The sequence below is a fragment of the Tachypleus tridentatus genome, chromosome 4 (assembly GCF_004210375.1).
Source record: "Tachypleus tridentatus isolate NWPU-2018 chromosome 4, ASM421037v1, whole genome shotgun sequence".
Lineage (NCBI taxonomy): Eukaryota > Metazoa > Arthropoda > Merostomata > Xiphosura > Limulidae > Tachypleus > Tachypleus tridentatus.
The window spans coordinates 21,571,213-21,586,607 of record NC_134828.1 but is presented as its reverse complement, the minus strand read 5'-3'; the positions used below and the strand labels follow the sequence as shown (position 1 = coordinate 21,586,607).

Sequence of the window (15,395 nt, the reverse complement as noted above, 5' to 3'; positions counted from 1 at the left end):
AGTAGTAAAAATCAATTATCTACAGGCATACAATGTACAAAACCAGTTCAATCACACGATACAAATGGTGAACTATACGTGAAAATATATTTATAGTGTTTCAATATACCACTTAGAAACACAGATTAATTTATACAAGCGAATAACATTGTGGCATTGCAGCAAATTTATGAGTCGGTATTATAAAACGGGCCACTTTTTCTCCACGATGATATTACAAATTTCTTTTCACCAAAGACAAAATTGAAAATATAATCTATGACTAGAGGCATAAGCGTTCTTTGATTCATTATAAACCTTTTGTAACAGATTATATTTTCAATTTCAGGGTTAGCGAAATCTGTAATATTATTACAGGTGAAAGTTTCTCATTATGCTACAAAAACACCATCGAATAGTGTCTTTCAAGACCACAGGCACTTGTGTGTGAAGGTGTAAATGTCAGCACCACTTGAATATTCCCCATTATATATTGCAGCATAGATGCACCTTCTCTAATTATTATTACTATTAATTATTATTATACTTTTATTATCCCCTTTTATTTTCAATACAATACCACATCTTTTGAACTGCAAGGTAATGAAATACACAGTATCTACATATGAAATATGCACCCTAGGAGCTAAGACCAATCTTTCTTTCTTTTTTTTTTGGAGACGAGTTAATACTAATTGTACCCTCAAATATGTATACACTTCAAACTTTTTCATGCCATAAGCTCTTCCACTGGTGGTGATCCTTTAATAGTAAAGAAGATTAGCTTAGCTTCCTTTTTCTGGAGATTTCGGACACTGTATGAATTACCTGATAACAAAAATACAAATAAGATACAGTTTAAAATATGTAAACTAAGGCATTTTAAAACAAAGTGCTTACGACTTGTTTTCAATTTTCCAATGAGCTTGTCATAGATTTACTCCTGAAAACAAACTAATTACTGATACACATGATCACTCAGTTCTGAGAATGAAGTAAACAAGAACACATAAGAGTTTCTCAACCACATTACTTAAAATGTCTACTGATGGTAAGGCCTTTCACCCAATACCAGGCTACCTGAGATACAACAACCACAGTAACGGATGAGATGATATTATAAACACCATGGCTCATCAGTCCAACTTGGTCACAATAAACACAGTAATGGATGAGATAATATTATAAATACCATGGCTCATCAGTCCAACTTGGTCACAATAAACACAGTAATGGATGAGATAATATTATAAATACCATGACTCATCAGTCCAACTTGGTCACAAGAAACATGGTAATGGATGAGATAATATTATAAATACCATGGGTCATCAGTCCAACTTGGTCACAACAAACATGGTAATGGATGAGATAATATTATAAATACCATGACTCATCAGTCCAACTTGGTCACAATAAACACAGTAATGGATGAAATAATATTATAAATACCATGACTCATCAGTCCAACTTGGTCACAAGAAACATGGTAATGGATGAAATAATATTATAAATACCATGACTCATCAGTCCAACTTGGTCACAAGAAACATGGTAATGGATGAGATAATATTATAAATACCATGGCTCATCAGTCCAACTTGGTCACAATAAACACAGTAATGGATGAAATAATATTATAAATACCATGACTCATCAGTCCAACTTGGTCACAAGAAACATGGTAATGGATGAGATAATATTATAAATACCATGACTCATCAGTCCAACTTGGTCACAACAAACATGGTAATGGATGAGATAATATTATAAATACCATGACTCATCAGTCCAACTTGGTCACAATAAACACAGTAATGGATGAAATAATATTATAAATACCATGACTCATCAGTCCAACTTGGTCACAAGAAACATGGTAATGGATGAGATAATATTATAAATACCATGACTCATCAGTCCAACTTGGTCACAATAAACACAGTAATGGATGAGATAATATTATAAATACCATGGCTCATCAGTCCAACTTGGTCACAATAAACACAGTAATGGATGAAATAATATTATAAATACCATGACTCATCAGTCCAACTTGGTCACAAGAAACATGGTAATGGATGAGATAATATTATAAATACCATGACTCATCAGTCCAACTTGGTCACAACAAACACAGTAATGGATGAGATAATATTATAAATACCATGGCTCATCAGTCCAACTTGGTCACAATAAACACAGTAATGGATGAGATAATATTATAAACACCATGGCTCATCAGTCCAACTTGGTCACAATAAACACAGTAATGGATGAGATAATATTATAAATACCATGACTCATCAGTCCAACTTGGTCACAACAAACATGGTAATGGATGAGATAATATTATAAATACCATGACTCATCAGTCCAACTTGGTCACAACAAACATGGTAATGGATGAGATAATATTATAAATACCATGACTCATCAGTCCAACTTGGTCACAACAAACACGGTAATGGATGAGATAATATTATAAATACCATGGCTCATCAGTCCAACTTGGTCACAATAAACACAGTAATGGATGAGATAATATTATAAACACCATGGCTCATCAGTCCAACTTGGTCACAATAAACACAGTAATGGATGAGATAATATTATAAATACCATGGCTCATCAGTCCAACTTGGTCACAATAAACACAGTAATGGATGAGATAATATTATAAATACCATGGCTCATCAGTCCAACTTGGTCACAATAAACACAGTAATGGATGAGATAATATTATAAACACCATGGCTCATCAGTCCAACTTGGTCACAATAAACACAGTAATGGATGAGATAATATTATAAATACCATGACTCATCAGTCCAACTTGGTCACAACAAACACAGTAATGGATGAAATAATATTACAAATACCATGACTCATCAGTCCAACTTGGTCACAACAAACACAGTAATGGATGAAATAATATTACAAATACCATGACTCATCAGTCCAACTTGGTCACAACAAACATGTTAATGGATGAGATAATATTATAAATACCATGGCTCATCAGTCTAACTTGGTCACAACAAAACACAGTAATGGATGAAATAATATTACAAATACCATGGCTCATCAGTCCAACTTGGTCACAACAAACATGTTAATGGATGAGATAATATTATAAATACCATGGCTCATCAGTCCAACTTGGTCACAACAAACGCAGTAATGGATGAGATAATATTATAAATACCATGGCTCATCAGTCCAACTTGGTCACAATAAATACAGTAATGGATGAGATAATATTATAAACACCATGGCTCATCAGTCCAACTTGGTCATAATAAATACAGTAATGGATGAGATAATATTATAAATACCATGGCTCATCAGTCCAACTTGGTCACAATAAATACAGTAATGGATGAGATAATATTATAAACACCATGGCTCATCAGTCCAACTTGGTCATAATAAATACAGTAATGGATGAGATAATATTATAAATACCATGGCTCATCAGTCCAACTTGGTCACAATAAATACAGTAATGGATGAGATAATATTATAAATACCATGGCTCATCAGTCTAACTTGGTCACAATGAACATGGTAATGGATGAGATAATATTATAAATACCATGGCTCATCAGTCCAACTTGGTCACAACAAACATGGTAATGGATGAGATGATATAAAAAACACCATGGCTCATCAGTCCAACTTGGTCACAACAAACATGGTAATGGATGAGATGATATTATAAACAACATGGCTCATCAGTCCAAATTGGTCACAACAAACACAGTAATGGATGAGATAATATTATAAATACCATGGCTTATCAGTCTAACTTGGTCACAACAAACATGTTAATGGATGAGATAATATTATAAATACCATGACTCATCAGTCCAACTTGGTCACAACAAACATGGTAATGGATGAGATAATAATATAAATACCATGGCTCATCAGTCCAACTTGGTCACAACAAACATGGTAATGGATGAGATAATATTATAAATACCATGGGTCATCAGTCCAACTTGGTCATAACAAACACAGTAATGGATGAGATGATATTAGAAGAAATACTCGTCTCGACAAACACAGCAGTAATTTTAACACTGTTTATATTTTTTGATGTGAATATTTCATCAGCAAAACCACAAAACCTTAGTGACTTAAACAAGTGTTTCTACTGACGTTTTTATTCTTTGTGGACTTAAAATATTAAGCATAAATTTACAAATAGCAAAGCAAGGGCTTAAAAACTTGATGTTTTTGATCACATACATTTTCATGGTATCAGATCATTTGTATACATTTATATCTATTTTTAAATGCAATTTACAGGTAAGTAATATATATTTCCTCTTTATTTGTACAAATGATAAACATCATAACAAAACAAACCATGTGTGGGTTCTGTTCTGAGAAAATCATTTCCTCTATGCAAAAAAAAAAAAAAGAAGAGAGAGAGAGAGAGAGAGAGAGGACTCAAAGCAGAGTATAATCTTAATGTGATTACATGTGTAACTCACCTAATGGCACCAGAAATGAACCATCTGTTTCAAAAATCCATGAGCTGTCGTGCACATGTGCTTCCACCTTACCATATATGACAGTAAAAAACTGAGGTGAGAAAAAAACCAAAACATAGTTATTTAGGACATTCTCTCAACCTTAATAAAATCGAATTTCATGTAAAATTTGTAATTTACATAAAAAGTTAAAATCTAACTAAAAAAACACTATTTTTTAAACTTTTCCAATATCACAATTAATATATATAGTTATACTGACATATTATTTTGAGGTTCAAATAATATAATGCAGTAAAAAGAGGCTTCTGCTCCCATCCCTGAAATTGTGCAACTAACCTCAAAGAGACAACAATAGAAATACATACCATAATGAAGTTATTAAGGGGAAAGAAAAATCAATAGTTCATTGACCTTTAGGTACACAACCACATAACCTTGAAAAATATACAACACACATTTTCATGAATCTCCTACACACGAATGTAGAGAAGGCATGATTTTTTAAACAGTAAGGTCACTGCATGAAACTTCAAGTTAGAGATACCACTCCAGACTTGGTTCTTTGTAGAATAAGTTTCTTATTAAGTTCACTGTGTATGTCTTACACTAGTGCACACATGATAGAAACATGCTTTAATAGACATTACATGAAGTATTTTTACTATAAGTGGTTGAAAATAAGGAAAAATAATGCTTAAAATAATTAATTAGAAACACAGTTCCAACAATATAACATCTTTGGGTCAGTAAGCTGCTTCTCTGAATAGTTTGATGAAATGACTCAGAATGTGAAGTTTTTGAACCCATCTACAAAGCCAGGCTAAAATACTGGTATTTTTAAATTTTACACAAGTACTTTAGACACTAACCAGTGAATCAGCATGGGCAAATTGGCGGGGTTTCTCCTGTAATGGACCAAGCACTAAAATTCCCATGGAAAAATTGGAGAGTTGGAAACTCTTGCATAGTCTAAATGAATCTTCCTCCTTGGCAGGAAACCCTGTAGGACCTCTCCATGACAGGGCCTTGTGACTTCGAACAACCACTGTGAAAAAAAAAAGTGAAATATGAACGCAAGTAAATTTGACAGATATAGAGATGCCAACTATTTCAAATGACTGAGCGTTATGATTGTAGACAAAGCCCTTTATAATTTGCGGCTACTAGACCTGACCAATGTCTCTAAGCTGTTTATTATTATATTATTATTATAACTATTATTATTTATTACTGCTATAGATTGCTCATTTATGACCGTGTTTTGTGTATTTAATAAATAAATTTAAAAAAATTCTTTTGAAATTATGTCTTTTATTTAGTTCAGAGTAACAAACATACTGGTAAAACAACAATGAACATGCAGAAACAGTAAGCAGAAAAAAACCTTTGTGTAATGACTCGTTTATATCATGTTTACGACACTTATTGTAACAGTTTTGCAGCTGTTGCAACCTTTACTTTCATTTATGGTTTCATATTCTGAATTCTTACTCATAAATGTCATTATCTGCATTGTTTTTGTCTTTGCCTCAGCCTTTTGTTGGTGAAATGCTGATTTTGTATGTCTGAAACAATCGCTTATCCCACCATGAACAACAGAAAAATCGATGTGACAAACTGTACAAAACCCATGACTGTCACTGACTTTTGATGCAATGACCAGATATTTTGCACTATACTCTTTCCTAAATTTTTGATTCACAGTTTTAGTCCTTTTAGATTTGTCAGAAACAAAACAATCTGGTGAACAAAACCTCTTTTTTTCCATCTTGTGAAAGATCGCATTGGTGTTTCTATGCCGCTTAGAAAACGAGAAATACCCATCTACGCGAGCGCTGATTGGCTGACAAGCACTGATGATGTAACTATGGATTCCCCCACGTACCCAGTATGGAGAAGCACCCGCACTCAAACTATTGGTAGACGTCAGAGATACAAATATTTTTTATTATTTCAAGCACAAACATGATTATCGCAAGTAGCCATTTGGACTATGTCTTTTATTTATTATCAAAATGTATTTGTATCTCACTAGAAATTTTCTTTTCACCCCTTTCAAACCCTGGGTGAACAATTTATCACTTTACTGTATAGGCCTATATAATATATAATAATTTGGGAGTTGCAACAAGTTGTAATATTTGTCTGTATGAGCATATAGTCGTAATGTATACACCAAAATCATAATGATTACACTCAAATCGTAATGGTTGGCATCTCTGCATATAAAGCCAACAATTTCGGCACAGGACCCACCATAAAACAAAAATAGAAAAGGAAATATTACAATACAATTGGAAAAGTTTTAAAGAAATTCTATTTTATTTGGACTAAAAAACGATCGTATGTGTGAAATGTAAGTTACACTTTGTTACTGTTGGTTGTTTCAAATAATATTCACAGCTTATATAGGCCATAATTTTTATTATTAAGCATAAATCTACACAATGGCCTCTTGCTGATGTGGGAAACAAAATCCAATTTGTTGATGTTAGAAACCCATAAGTTTGATCTCGAATTTTTTGGTTTTTCTCAGTCCTGTAATTATGGAGTTTCCCTAAGTACAAATAATTTCAAGAATATATTATGCTATATTATACTTGTGAAGTCTTGTTACTCCTTTTAACTGTTACTCCTATCACAATTAACTTTATTGCCACCAGTAATTTGTTTAAGAGTAAATCATCATAAGCCCTTCATGTACAATTCTGTTTCTATTTTTCTCACTACTCTATAAAAGCTATTAAGTATCCACACAGATATTTTATTTTTTTAGTGCAGAACTGTAACATGGTATCTGCTACATAAGACATTCTTAGAATAATCCAACACTTCACCTGATCCTACCATATTAGTCTGTGAAGATGTTACAATTACACATAAGCTTATTAATATTTATTGTTTCAAACAAATCTCAACTATCAACTGAAAGAACCAACATGAAACTTCAGAGTTCAATGGAAAAAGTAAACAATATAACTTCATTAACACCTGAAAAACTACACCCACAAGAATTAAACAAATAACTAGATTCAGTATAACCAGAACAATCTTCAAATGGATGTTTATAGCATATTCTAAATTTCAAAAGAGACAGACATACTGTCATTAACAGCTTGAAGGGAATATTAAGGATTTCTGCTGCTGTAAACAGGATGGTTTGTTTGTTTGTTTTTAAATTTCGCGCAAAGCTACTCGAGGGCTATCTGCGCTAGCCGTCCCTAATTTAGAGATGTAAGACTAGAGGGAAGGCAGCTAGTCATCACCACCCACTGCCAACTCTTGGCCTACTCTTTTACCAACGAATAGTGGGATTGACCATCACATTATAATGCCCCACGGCTGAAAAGGCAAGCATGTTTGGTGTGACGGGGATGTAAACCTGCAACCCTCAGATTATGAGTCGCACGCCTTAACCAACCTGGCCATGCCGGGCCTAAACAGGATGGAAAGTACCAGTAAACTGTTCATTAAACTTCATATGAGACAACAAAAAACGTTTGTCTTCTGACTGAAAACTACAGTATTGCAAGATAATTATCAATCACTGAGAAACCAGTTAGCATGTGCACGTTATCAAAATTCTCAATTAATGCTGATCAGAATGTCAGTAATAGATTGAAAAAAACATAAACTTTTTATACAGTTTGGTCATATAACTGCAACAATAATCTCTGTGTGTATGTGTGAAAATTATAAAAAGAAAACTCTATTCACATTTCAGGAAGTACAAATACTTTCACTAACAAATTTATCAGAACTTAGTTCCAAAATAAGAAAATAAAGTGACCCGTCAATGCAAAATCAGCAAGGACAGTAAGAAAACCATGGATGTGAAAGCTGATACTAATGAATAAGAATAACAGCTAGAACATTTTAAAACAGTTTCCACCAAAACAACAAATCTGGTATCTTAATCTAACATGTCAAAATAGATTTCACAAGAAAATAATGGAAAATTACATTATAAACAAAAATACAGTTCGACCTACCAGCCTTAACTTCCCTTCCTAGTTCTGGATCATTTACCAGGGAGCCACCATACAGCTCTTCCTGCATGTCTTCTTCTAGAAGCACCTGATGATCATGGATAGACAGGTTGTGTTTAAACAAAGCTTGCTGTTTGTTTCTAGACTTTTTACCTGGAAAACAAGGATTGGTTGATTGGTTTGGTATTTTATAATGCAAAGTAACTAAGCTATCTGTGCCAAACATCCAGTAAAAAGCTAAAACTGAAGTAAAATTATTAGAATTCATAAAAGGAAATTAAGATAACACAAAAGATAGTTTAATTTTTAAATTAAAAAAAATTAAATCCAATTTTTACATTTAGTCTACAGCAGTAAGAAAAAAACTACAGCAATACAAGTTGGAAAGGACTTTCTGCAGCATAACTGCAATTATCATAACTCGTCAGGAAGACTAACAAGTAAGTTCAATAACCACCGTTAGTCATCTGAAGTTGGTCTTTCCAGTCCTGGTTTCAAGTTATTTGATGTTACGGCCATTTTCTAATTTCAAATTGAACTAGATGTACTTTGATTCTTAAAAAGGAATCACATTAAAAAAGGTCTAATGTATAAATTAAAAAAACACTTAAATGGCCTTTAAAAACTAAACATTTCTAAGGTGGACAGTGTCACCATCACCAATAACACTGTCTAACGTTATGGATAAACCTTGGTACAAAACATGTTTAAAATGGTGCTATGATTGAGAGTCGTAACGACGGCAAAACAGTAAAATGTGGCTTATTGTGACCTGAGTGTTACACAGATAACACGTTGGTGCATCAGTCGCAGATAAATTAAAACAATGAGTTAAAACTGTGATCAGTGCATAGTCTATTTAGAACAACTTCCTCTTTCTGATCCTTATGGAAGCTGGGCGACCAAAGTCCAACAGAGGGTTTTATTTGGAAAAGCTTGTTTTCACATTGCTCATTCTGAGTTGACTGCCAATGGAGTCAACCCTTGAATACAGGACCATAGTACATGTATGGAACAGACACAGCAGTGATAGTGCCAGAGCAGACAGATTTAGCTGCAGTGTTGGCAAGCTCATTCCCATGAATACCAATGTAGCCCAATATCCAGAAAAACTGGATATAAGTAGTTGTTAAAGAGAAATGGGCCAGTCAGTTTTGAATATTGGCAAGAACATGGTGTGAACTAATGTGAAGCGATTCCAGGGTCAGTAGAGAATTAAGCGAGTCAGTATAAATAGTAAAATTTGAGTACTGCTTAGCTTCTATGTGATCCAGAGCAAGAGAAATAGTGTAGGGTTCAGCAGTGAACACAGAAGCTGTAGAGGGAATTCTGCATGCAACCACTGAACCACAACAAACCATGGCAGAGCCCACACAGTCACCTGATTTTGAACCATCTGTATAAATAGGAATGGAAGGATGGTTTGAAAGATGTTCAGCAAATAGCAGACAATATTTCCAATCGGGAGTATCTGCTTTTCTCAGATGACTTAAAGATAGGTCACATTTGGGGACTGTAAGAAGCCATGGTGGGATAAGCTGACAAGTGGATACAGCAATGTTATCCAAGGACAGATCCAATACATCCAACTGTGCCTGGATACAAAGGCCAAAAGAAGCAATGGCAGATCATCTGTTCTGAAAAAGAATGGCCCACCAAGGAAGGAAAACACAACCCCAGGTGGGATGCTTTGGTGAGGAACAAGTTTCAAAGCATATAGTAAAGACAGTTGCAAATGGTGGAGGTGCAAAAAAAGGTTCATGAGACTCTGTATGTAAGCTCTGAACTGGGAAAGTCCACAAAGCCCCAGTGCAGAGGTGAATTCTTGATGGGAAACAGGGTCTAGCATTTTTAAGGCCAAGGTCCTGGCAAAGCCAAAGGCTAGTGATCCATAGTCTAGTTTCAATTGAATAAGAGCACACGATATAGCTTTAGCATAGAACATCGATCCACTCACCAAGTGGTGGAAGAGAGGACATGGAGTATGTTCAGTGCTCTTGTACATTTAACTTGTAACTGCTTGATACATGGTATGAAGATCAAGTTATGGTCAAAGATGAGCCTCAAGAACTATGTCTCAGTAACCACAAGCAGCGCAACTTCATCGATACAGAGTTCAGGGTCAGGGTGAATAGCCAGCTGGCTGCAAGCGTGCACACAATCGGTTTTAGAGAGAGAGAAGTTAAAGCCGTTTTCTGTGGTCCACTTCAGTAAACAACTGAGGGCAGTCTGTAGCTGCCACTTAATATACCTCATGTTCGATGACTGATAAGAGATGTGAAAGTCATCGACATAGAGCCTGTTTGCAACAGAGTAAGAGGAGTTGTTCAGTGATGGCATTAATCTTTATACTGAAAAGTGTGACATTCAAAACACAGCCCTGAGGGACTCAAGTTCCTGTAGAAAGAGCGGGAATGTGTCAAACCCACAAAAAAAACTTGGAATCACTTGTCCATTAAAATGTTTAACAAAATGGACAAATAGCCACGTAACCCATATAAATAGAGGTCTTGCAAAATGCCATACTTCCATGTTGTATCTTAAGCCTTCTTAATGTCAAAGAATACTGATACAAGATGTTGTTGTTTGAGAAAGGCTTTTCTGATTGATGTTTCAAGTTGAATCAGGTGGTCCCGATGGAGCGCTGTCTTGGAACCCACAGGAAAGGGGCAAGAGGTCATTTGATTGAGAAACCAAACAAGATGAGCATTAACCATCCTCTCTAAGGTCTTACAGAAACAGTTCGTCAAAGTAATTTGGCGATAATTTGAAGGAATCTTGGGATCCTTCCCGCTGAGAGAAAGGTAGGACAATAGCCTGGCACCAGGAAAAACATTCTCCTCTAGATCCAGTTAAAATAATCAAAAGAATAGCAAGAGAAGCAGGAGATGGATGGCTCAGCATTTTATAGTGCGTTATCATTAGGTCCAACTGATGTTATGCTAGACCGATGAAGGGCCAGTTTGAATTCCACCAGTGTAAAGGGACGATTACAGTCATAGAGACAATCAGCATGAAAGGAAAGAGGTAACTGCTCTTCCCAAGTCTTGATGACTAACAAGGTGGAGGAAGAAGCAGAACTGCTAGATATATGGCAAAAGCTTTCACCTTGAGTATCAGCAATGCTCTAGTATCAGCTACTTCCTGGCCATCAGAGAGCAAGATCAAGAGGGGACACAATTATATTGCCCACTGATCTTTCAAAGCTTGTCCCATATGACTTTGAAACTGGTGGTAAAAGATATGCTGGTTATGAACTTGATCCAAGAGTCATTCTGCCTTTGATATCTTATCCACCGTGCATGTGCACAGGCCTGCTGGAAAGTGATGTAGTGCAAGAGTGTGGGATACCTACAAAAAGTATTCCAGGCCTGTTTTTGAGCCTTCCATGCCACATGACAGACAGGATTACACCATTGATGAGGATGTCGTGGAAAATGTGTCGAGATTTTAGGAGTACGTTGAGCAACTGCTTGTATAATAGTCAGTTACTGCTGCCACACAGTGGTCTATTGATGGCAGGATCAAATTCTGTGAGGTAAGTGAAAGAGGGCCAGTGTGCTTAATCCAGCTTCCACTGGAGCACACATGTCAGGTGGCATTGCCCACGGCCAGTCTCTCAAAATTATAGGAAAATGATCACTGCCTCATGGGTTATGGTCAACATTCCATAAAAAGTGGGAGCAAATTGAGAGATCAACAGCAGTTAAGGACTGACTAGGTGCATAAAAATAAGTATAAGAACCACTATTGAAAGAGAAAGGTTGTGATCAGAGAGCCGCGTGCTCTGAAGACAACTTCTCCCATCGATATCAGCACTTCCCCAGAGGGGATGATGTCCATTAAAGATCCCCAGGATTAGAAAGGGAGATGGCAACTGTTCAGTGAGAGCATCAAAGTCTGACTGATCATAGGTATCTCTAGGTATCAGGTAGAATGAACAAACAGTGATGGTATGACTCAAGGAAACATGGATGGCTACAGCCTCCAAGGGTGTGTTGAGTGGCAAAGACAGGGTGGGTACATGCTGATCAACCAAGAGTGCCACACCTCCATGCATTCGTCCATCACACAGCCTGTCATTTCTGTAGAAAGAAAGCTGCTGAAAGGTGACTGTATCAGCAGATTTCAGAAATGTTTCCTGTATGAAAAGACAGGATAAAGGAAGCAATTAGTGCTTTGGTATCATCCAGATTAGAATGTAAACCTTGACAGTTCCATTGTATCAAGGTGGCCATTTTTATTTATATGTAGGTGAATTGGGTGGAGAGCAGTTCTGTTTACAACCACGTCTTTTTTCTTTATTGCCTTTATTCAAGGAAGGTCTGTCGACCTCCACAGATCCTCCCCTGGGTCAGTTGGGCAGGTCTTTGTTGGTGGGAGAGGATTCCAGCAACTGAGGATGTGAATAAATGATCATTTTGTGTCTTGGGGTGGGAGAAGATGTACCCGAGGAAATACTCACACCCAGAACCAAAAAAAGCAGATCTTGAGGTTTGCTGGAATGTATGTTAGGGACAGAAATGGGTGTTGAAGTTGATTCATCAACCCTTTTAACCTTGGAGGTTAAAAGACTTTTCTCTTGGTTTGAGAACAATTCTCTTGGAGGCACAGAGAGATCTGTCTGCACTTCCACTGTAGTAGTGGAATGAAGTGCAGCAGTATACATCTGAGATGAAGTGGTGGACAGCAACTTTCAAGCCTCAGAATAAGTAATGTTTTGAATTGTTTTCAAATGCTGCACCTCTCTTTCTTCCAACTATTTAGAGCAAGAACGAAAGTAGGATGGGTGAGAGCCATTGCAATTGGTGCAACGAGGGTCCATTTCACACTCTCAGGCATCGTGGTCCTTGCCACTGCAACAAGCACAGATCAAGGAACCATGACACGGTGTCTTTGAGTGACCAAGCCACTGACACTGGAAACATCTGAGAGAGTTTGTAATGTATGGATGTACCCTGCAATTAAGATAACCTCCCTTGATGGTAGTAGGTAGATGCAGTGATGTAAATGTCAGGATGAGGACACTGGTTGGCATTGTAATTCCATCTTTGCAGTGGAGATAAGCCACTGCATGCAGAAACTCCCGGTGAAAGGCGTCAGTGAGAATCTCTGACGGGGATGTTCTTCAAATCCCTCTCAACAATAACTCCTTGTGACAAATTCAAAGTAGCATGAGGCATAACCTCAAAAGGTACATCCCAATTGCTTTTGAATGCAAAAAAAGTTCACTGTGTTAAAGTGTGGATGTTTCCACCAATATATCACCAGATCAAAGCTTCTTCACTGACTATGGAGAGCCAGCAAGTCCCTCTAGTTCCTTCTGAATGAAAAAGATAGACATTTACCCTAAAGGTTTGTCTGAAAGAAAATGTAGTATAAGAAAATAAGGTACAGATGTTACAGATGTTGAAGATTGCTGCTCAGAATATTCAAGATGTGGTCATTTACCTATGGACTGTTTCCTCACTATGTTACTTACGTTTCTATTTGGAGGATCCATAATAATGGGAAATTTCGATGCCCACTGACCCCACTCACCATGGAGCCCTATTAGGGGACACACTACAATGCCAAAAACGTCACTGCAGCAATGCCAGGGTTTCATGAGCACTATACCCAAACACCAGCATCAGATACAATGTCCACAACACCTGTTGAGAACATCCAACATTGGTAATTGGTTGACCCCACCCAAAGTGGACCAGGTGACTGACCCTAGGGGGACCACCCAAGGCTGCCCATCTATAAGAATTCAAGGCCAAAGTGGTGTGTTAGGGGTTGGACTCCTCAACCTGGGGGGTCCTCTTCTCCCCTTCACGTGTCACCATGCACAGAAAACACGTGGGTGGATGTTTAGATCCCAGAGGAGGTAAACAGAACCCTCTCCGCATACAAAATCCACACCGAGAGGGGAAACAAGGAATACAATATAATTACATTCAACTGCAAATTTAACAAATTTATATTTAAAATTTGAAGAATACTTTTCTCAATATAAATTGGCAGAATTTTCTCATTCTAAGTAATGAATTTAACTGCATTTCAAAACTTACAAATTTGTGTTAAGTATACAATCAAGTTCACAGAAAGAAAAAATGTAGCATATCAGGGAAAATGAAGAATGAGAAGCAATACATTTTTCTCTTACGATTCACAGAAGTAACTATCAGGTTGGTCTATTTTGGTAAGTGGATAAACATTTTTGCTTCACTTCTACTCTGATGTGTAATCAAACTTCCCTGTATAAAAAAAACACCTTAAAAACCTAGCCCTGTCATTGCATCTTGTCTGAATACGTACGTGCAGCAGGCATTGGAATTTCAAGGTTCTAACATAAGCTACAAGTTTACAATAATAACAATACCTTTCTGAGTGAAAAAGGAATCTTCTTGAAATCCTGGTAGAATTCCAGCTACCTCGTAGGTTCCTGCAAATATTTAGTGTCAATATTGAAATAAAACAGACAGTAACCAGATTAATCCTTTAGCTATGGTATTGGTATATTATACACAAATTTGTCTACACATTTGCACTATAAATATACAAGTTTGTCTACACATTTGCACTATACCTTTCGATTCATCATGTGTACCTTCTCAAAATTTGATAGATTTTTAGTAAAGGTTACAAGTATTTTGTACACAAAATATCAGATTTTGTTTTCAAGAAATATTTTTTATTAAAGATTTTTTTCTGAAAATATAGTCTGTTTCATTACTAGTCTGAGTGAAAAGTGATTTCATGTTATACTTAGAAAAACATTCTTCATCCCAAATATCTTAAAATATATTTTGTGTTATTTTCTATATTCTAACCATGTGGGGCCTGTCACTTGATTAACCCTATAATCATAAAAAAAAATGAATATAAATTATGTTGTTTTTTTCATGCAAGAATGACTATGTATTATAACACA

The 15,395-nt window shown here is 36.1% G+C and overlaps 1 protein-coding gene across 1 annotated transcript; it reads right to left on the bottom strand.

The window, feature by feature from the left end:
* Positions 1 to 437: 437 nt before the first annotated feature.
* Positions 438 to 14,927, bottom strand: LOC143248263 (centromere protein C-like). The gene is made up of 5 exons (XM_076496674.1): positions 14,844 to 14,927; positions 8,480 to 8,629; positions 5,357 to 5,532; positions 4,485 to 4,575; positions 438 to 807 (listed from the first exon to the last, which is right to left on the bottom strand). Exons 2-5 carry the CDS (start codon positions 8,544 to 8,546, stop codon positions 710 to 712), a joined length of 432 nt encoding a protein of 143 aa, XP_076352789.1. The 5' UTR covers positions 8,547 to 8,629; positions 14,844 to 14,927; the 3' UTR covers positions 438 to 709.
* Positions 14,928 to 15,395: the final 468 nt, after the last annotated feature.

Bases quoted from the DNA above. Each gene is read 5' to 3' on its own strand.
- LOC143248263 (XM_076496674.1), bottom strand. From the start codon at position 8,546: ATGCAGGAAGAGCTGTATGGTGGCTCCCTGGTAAATGATCCAGAACTA. The intron at 5,533-8,479 runs GTAGGTCGAACT...TTTTTTTCACAG, and splicing joins AGGAAGGGAAGTTAAGGCTG to TGGTTGTTCGAAGTCACAAG. The intron at 4,576-5,356 runs GTTAGTGTCTAA...TTCTCACCTCAG, and splicing joins TTGCCCATGCTGATTCACTG to TTTTTTACTGTCATATATGG.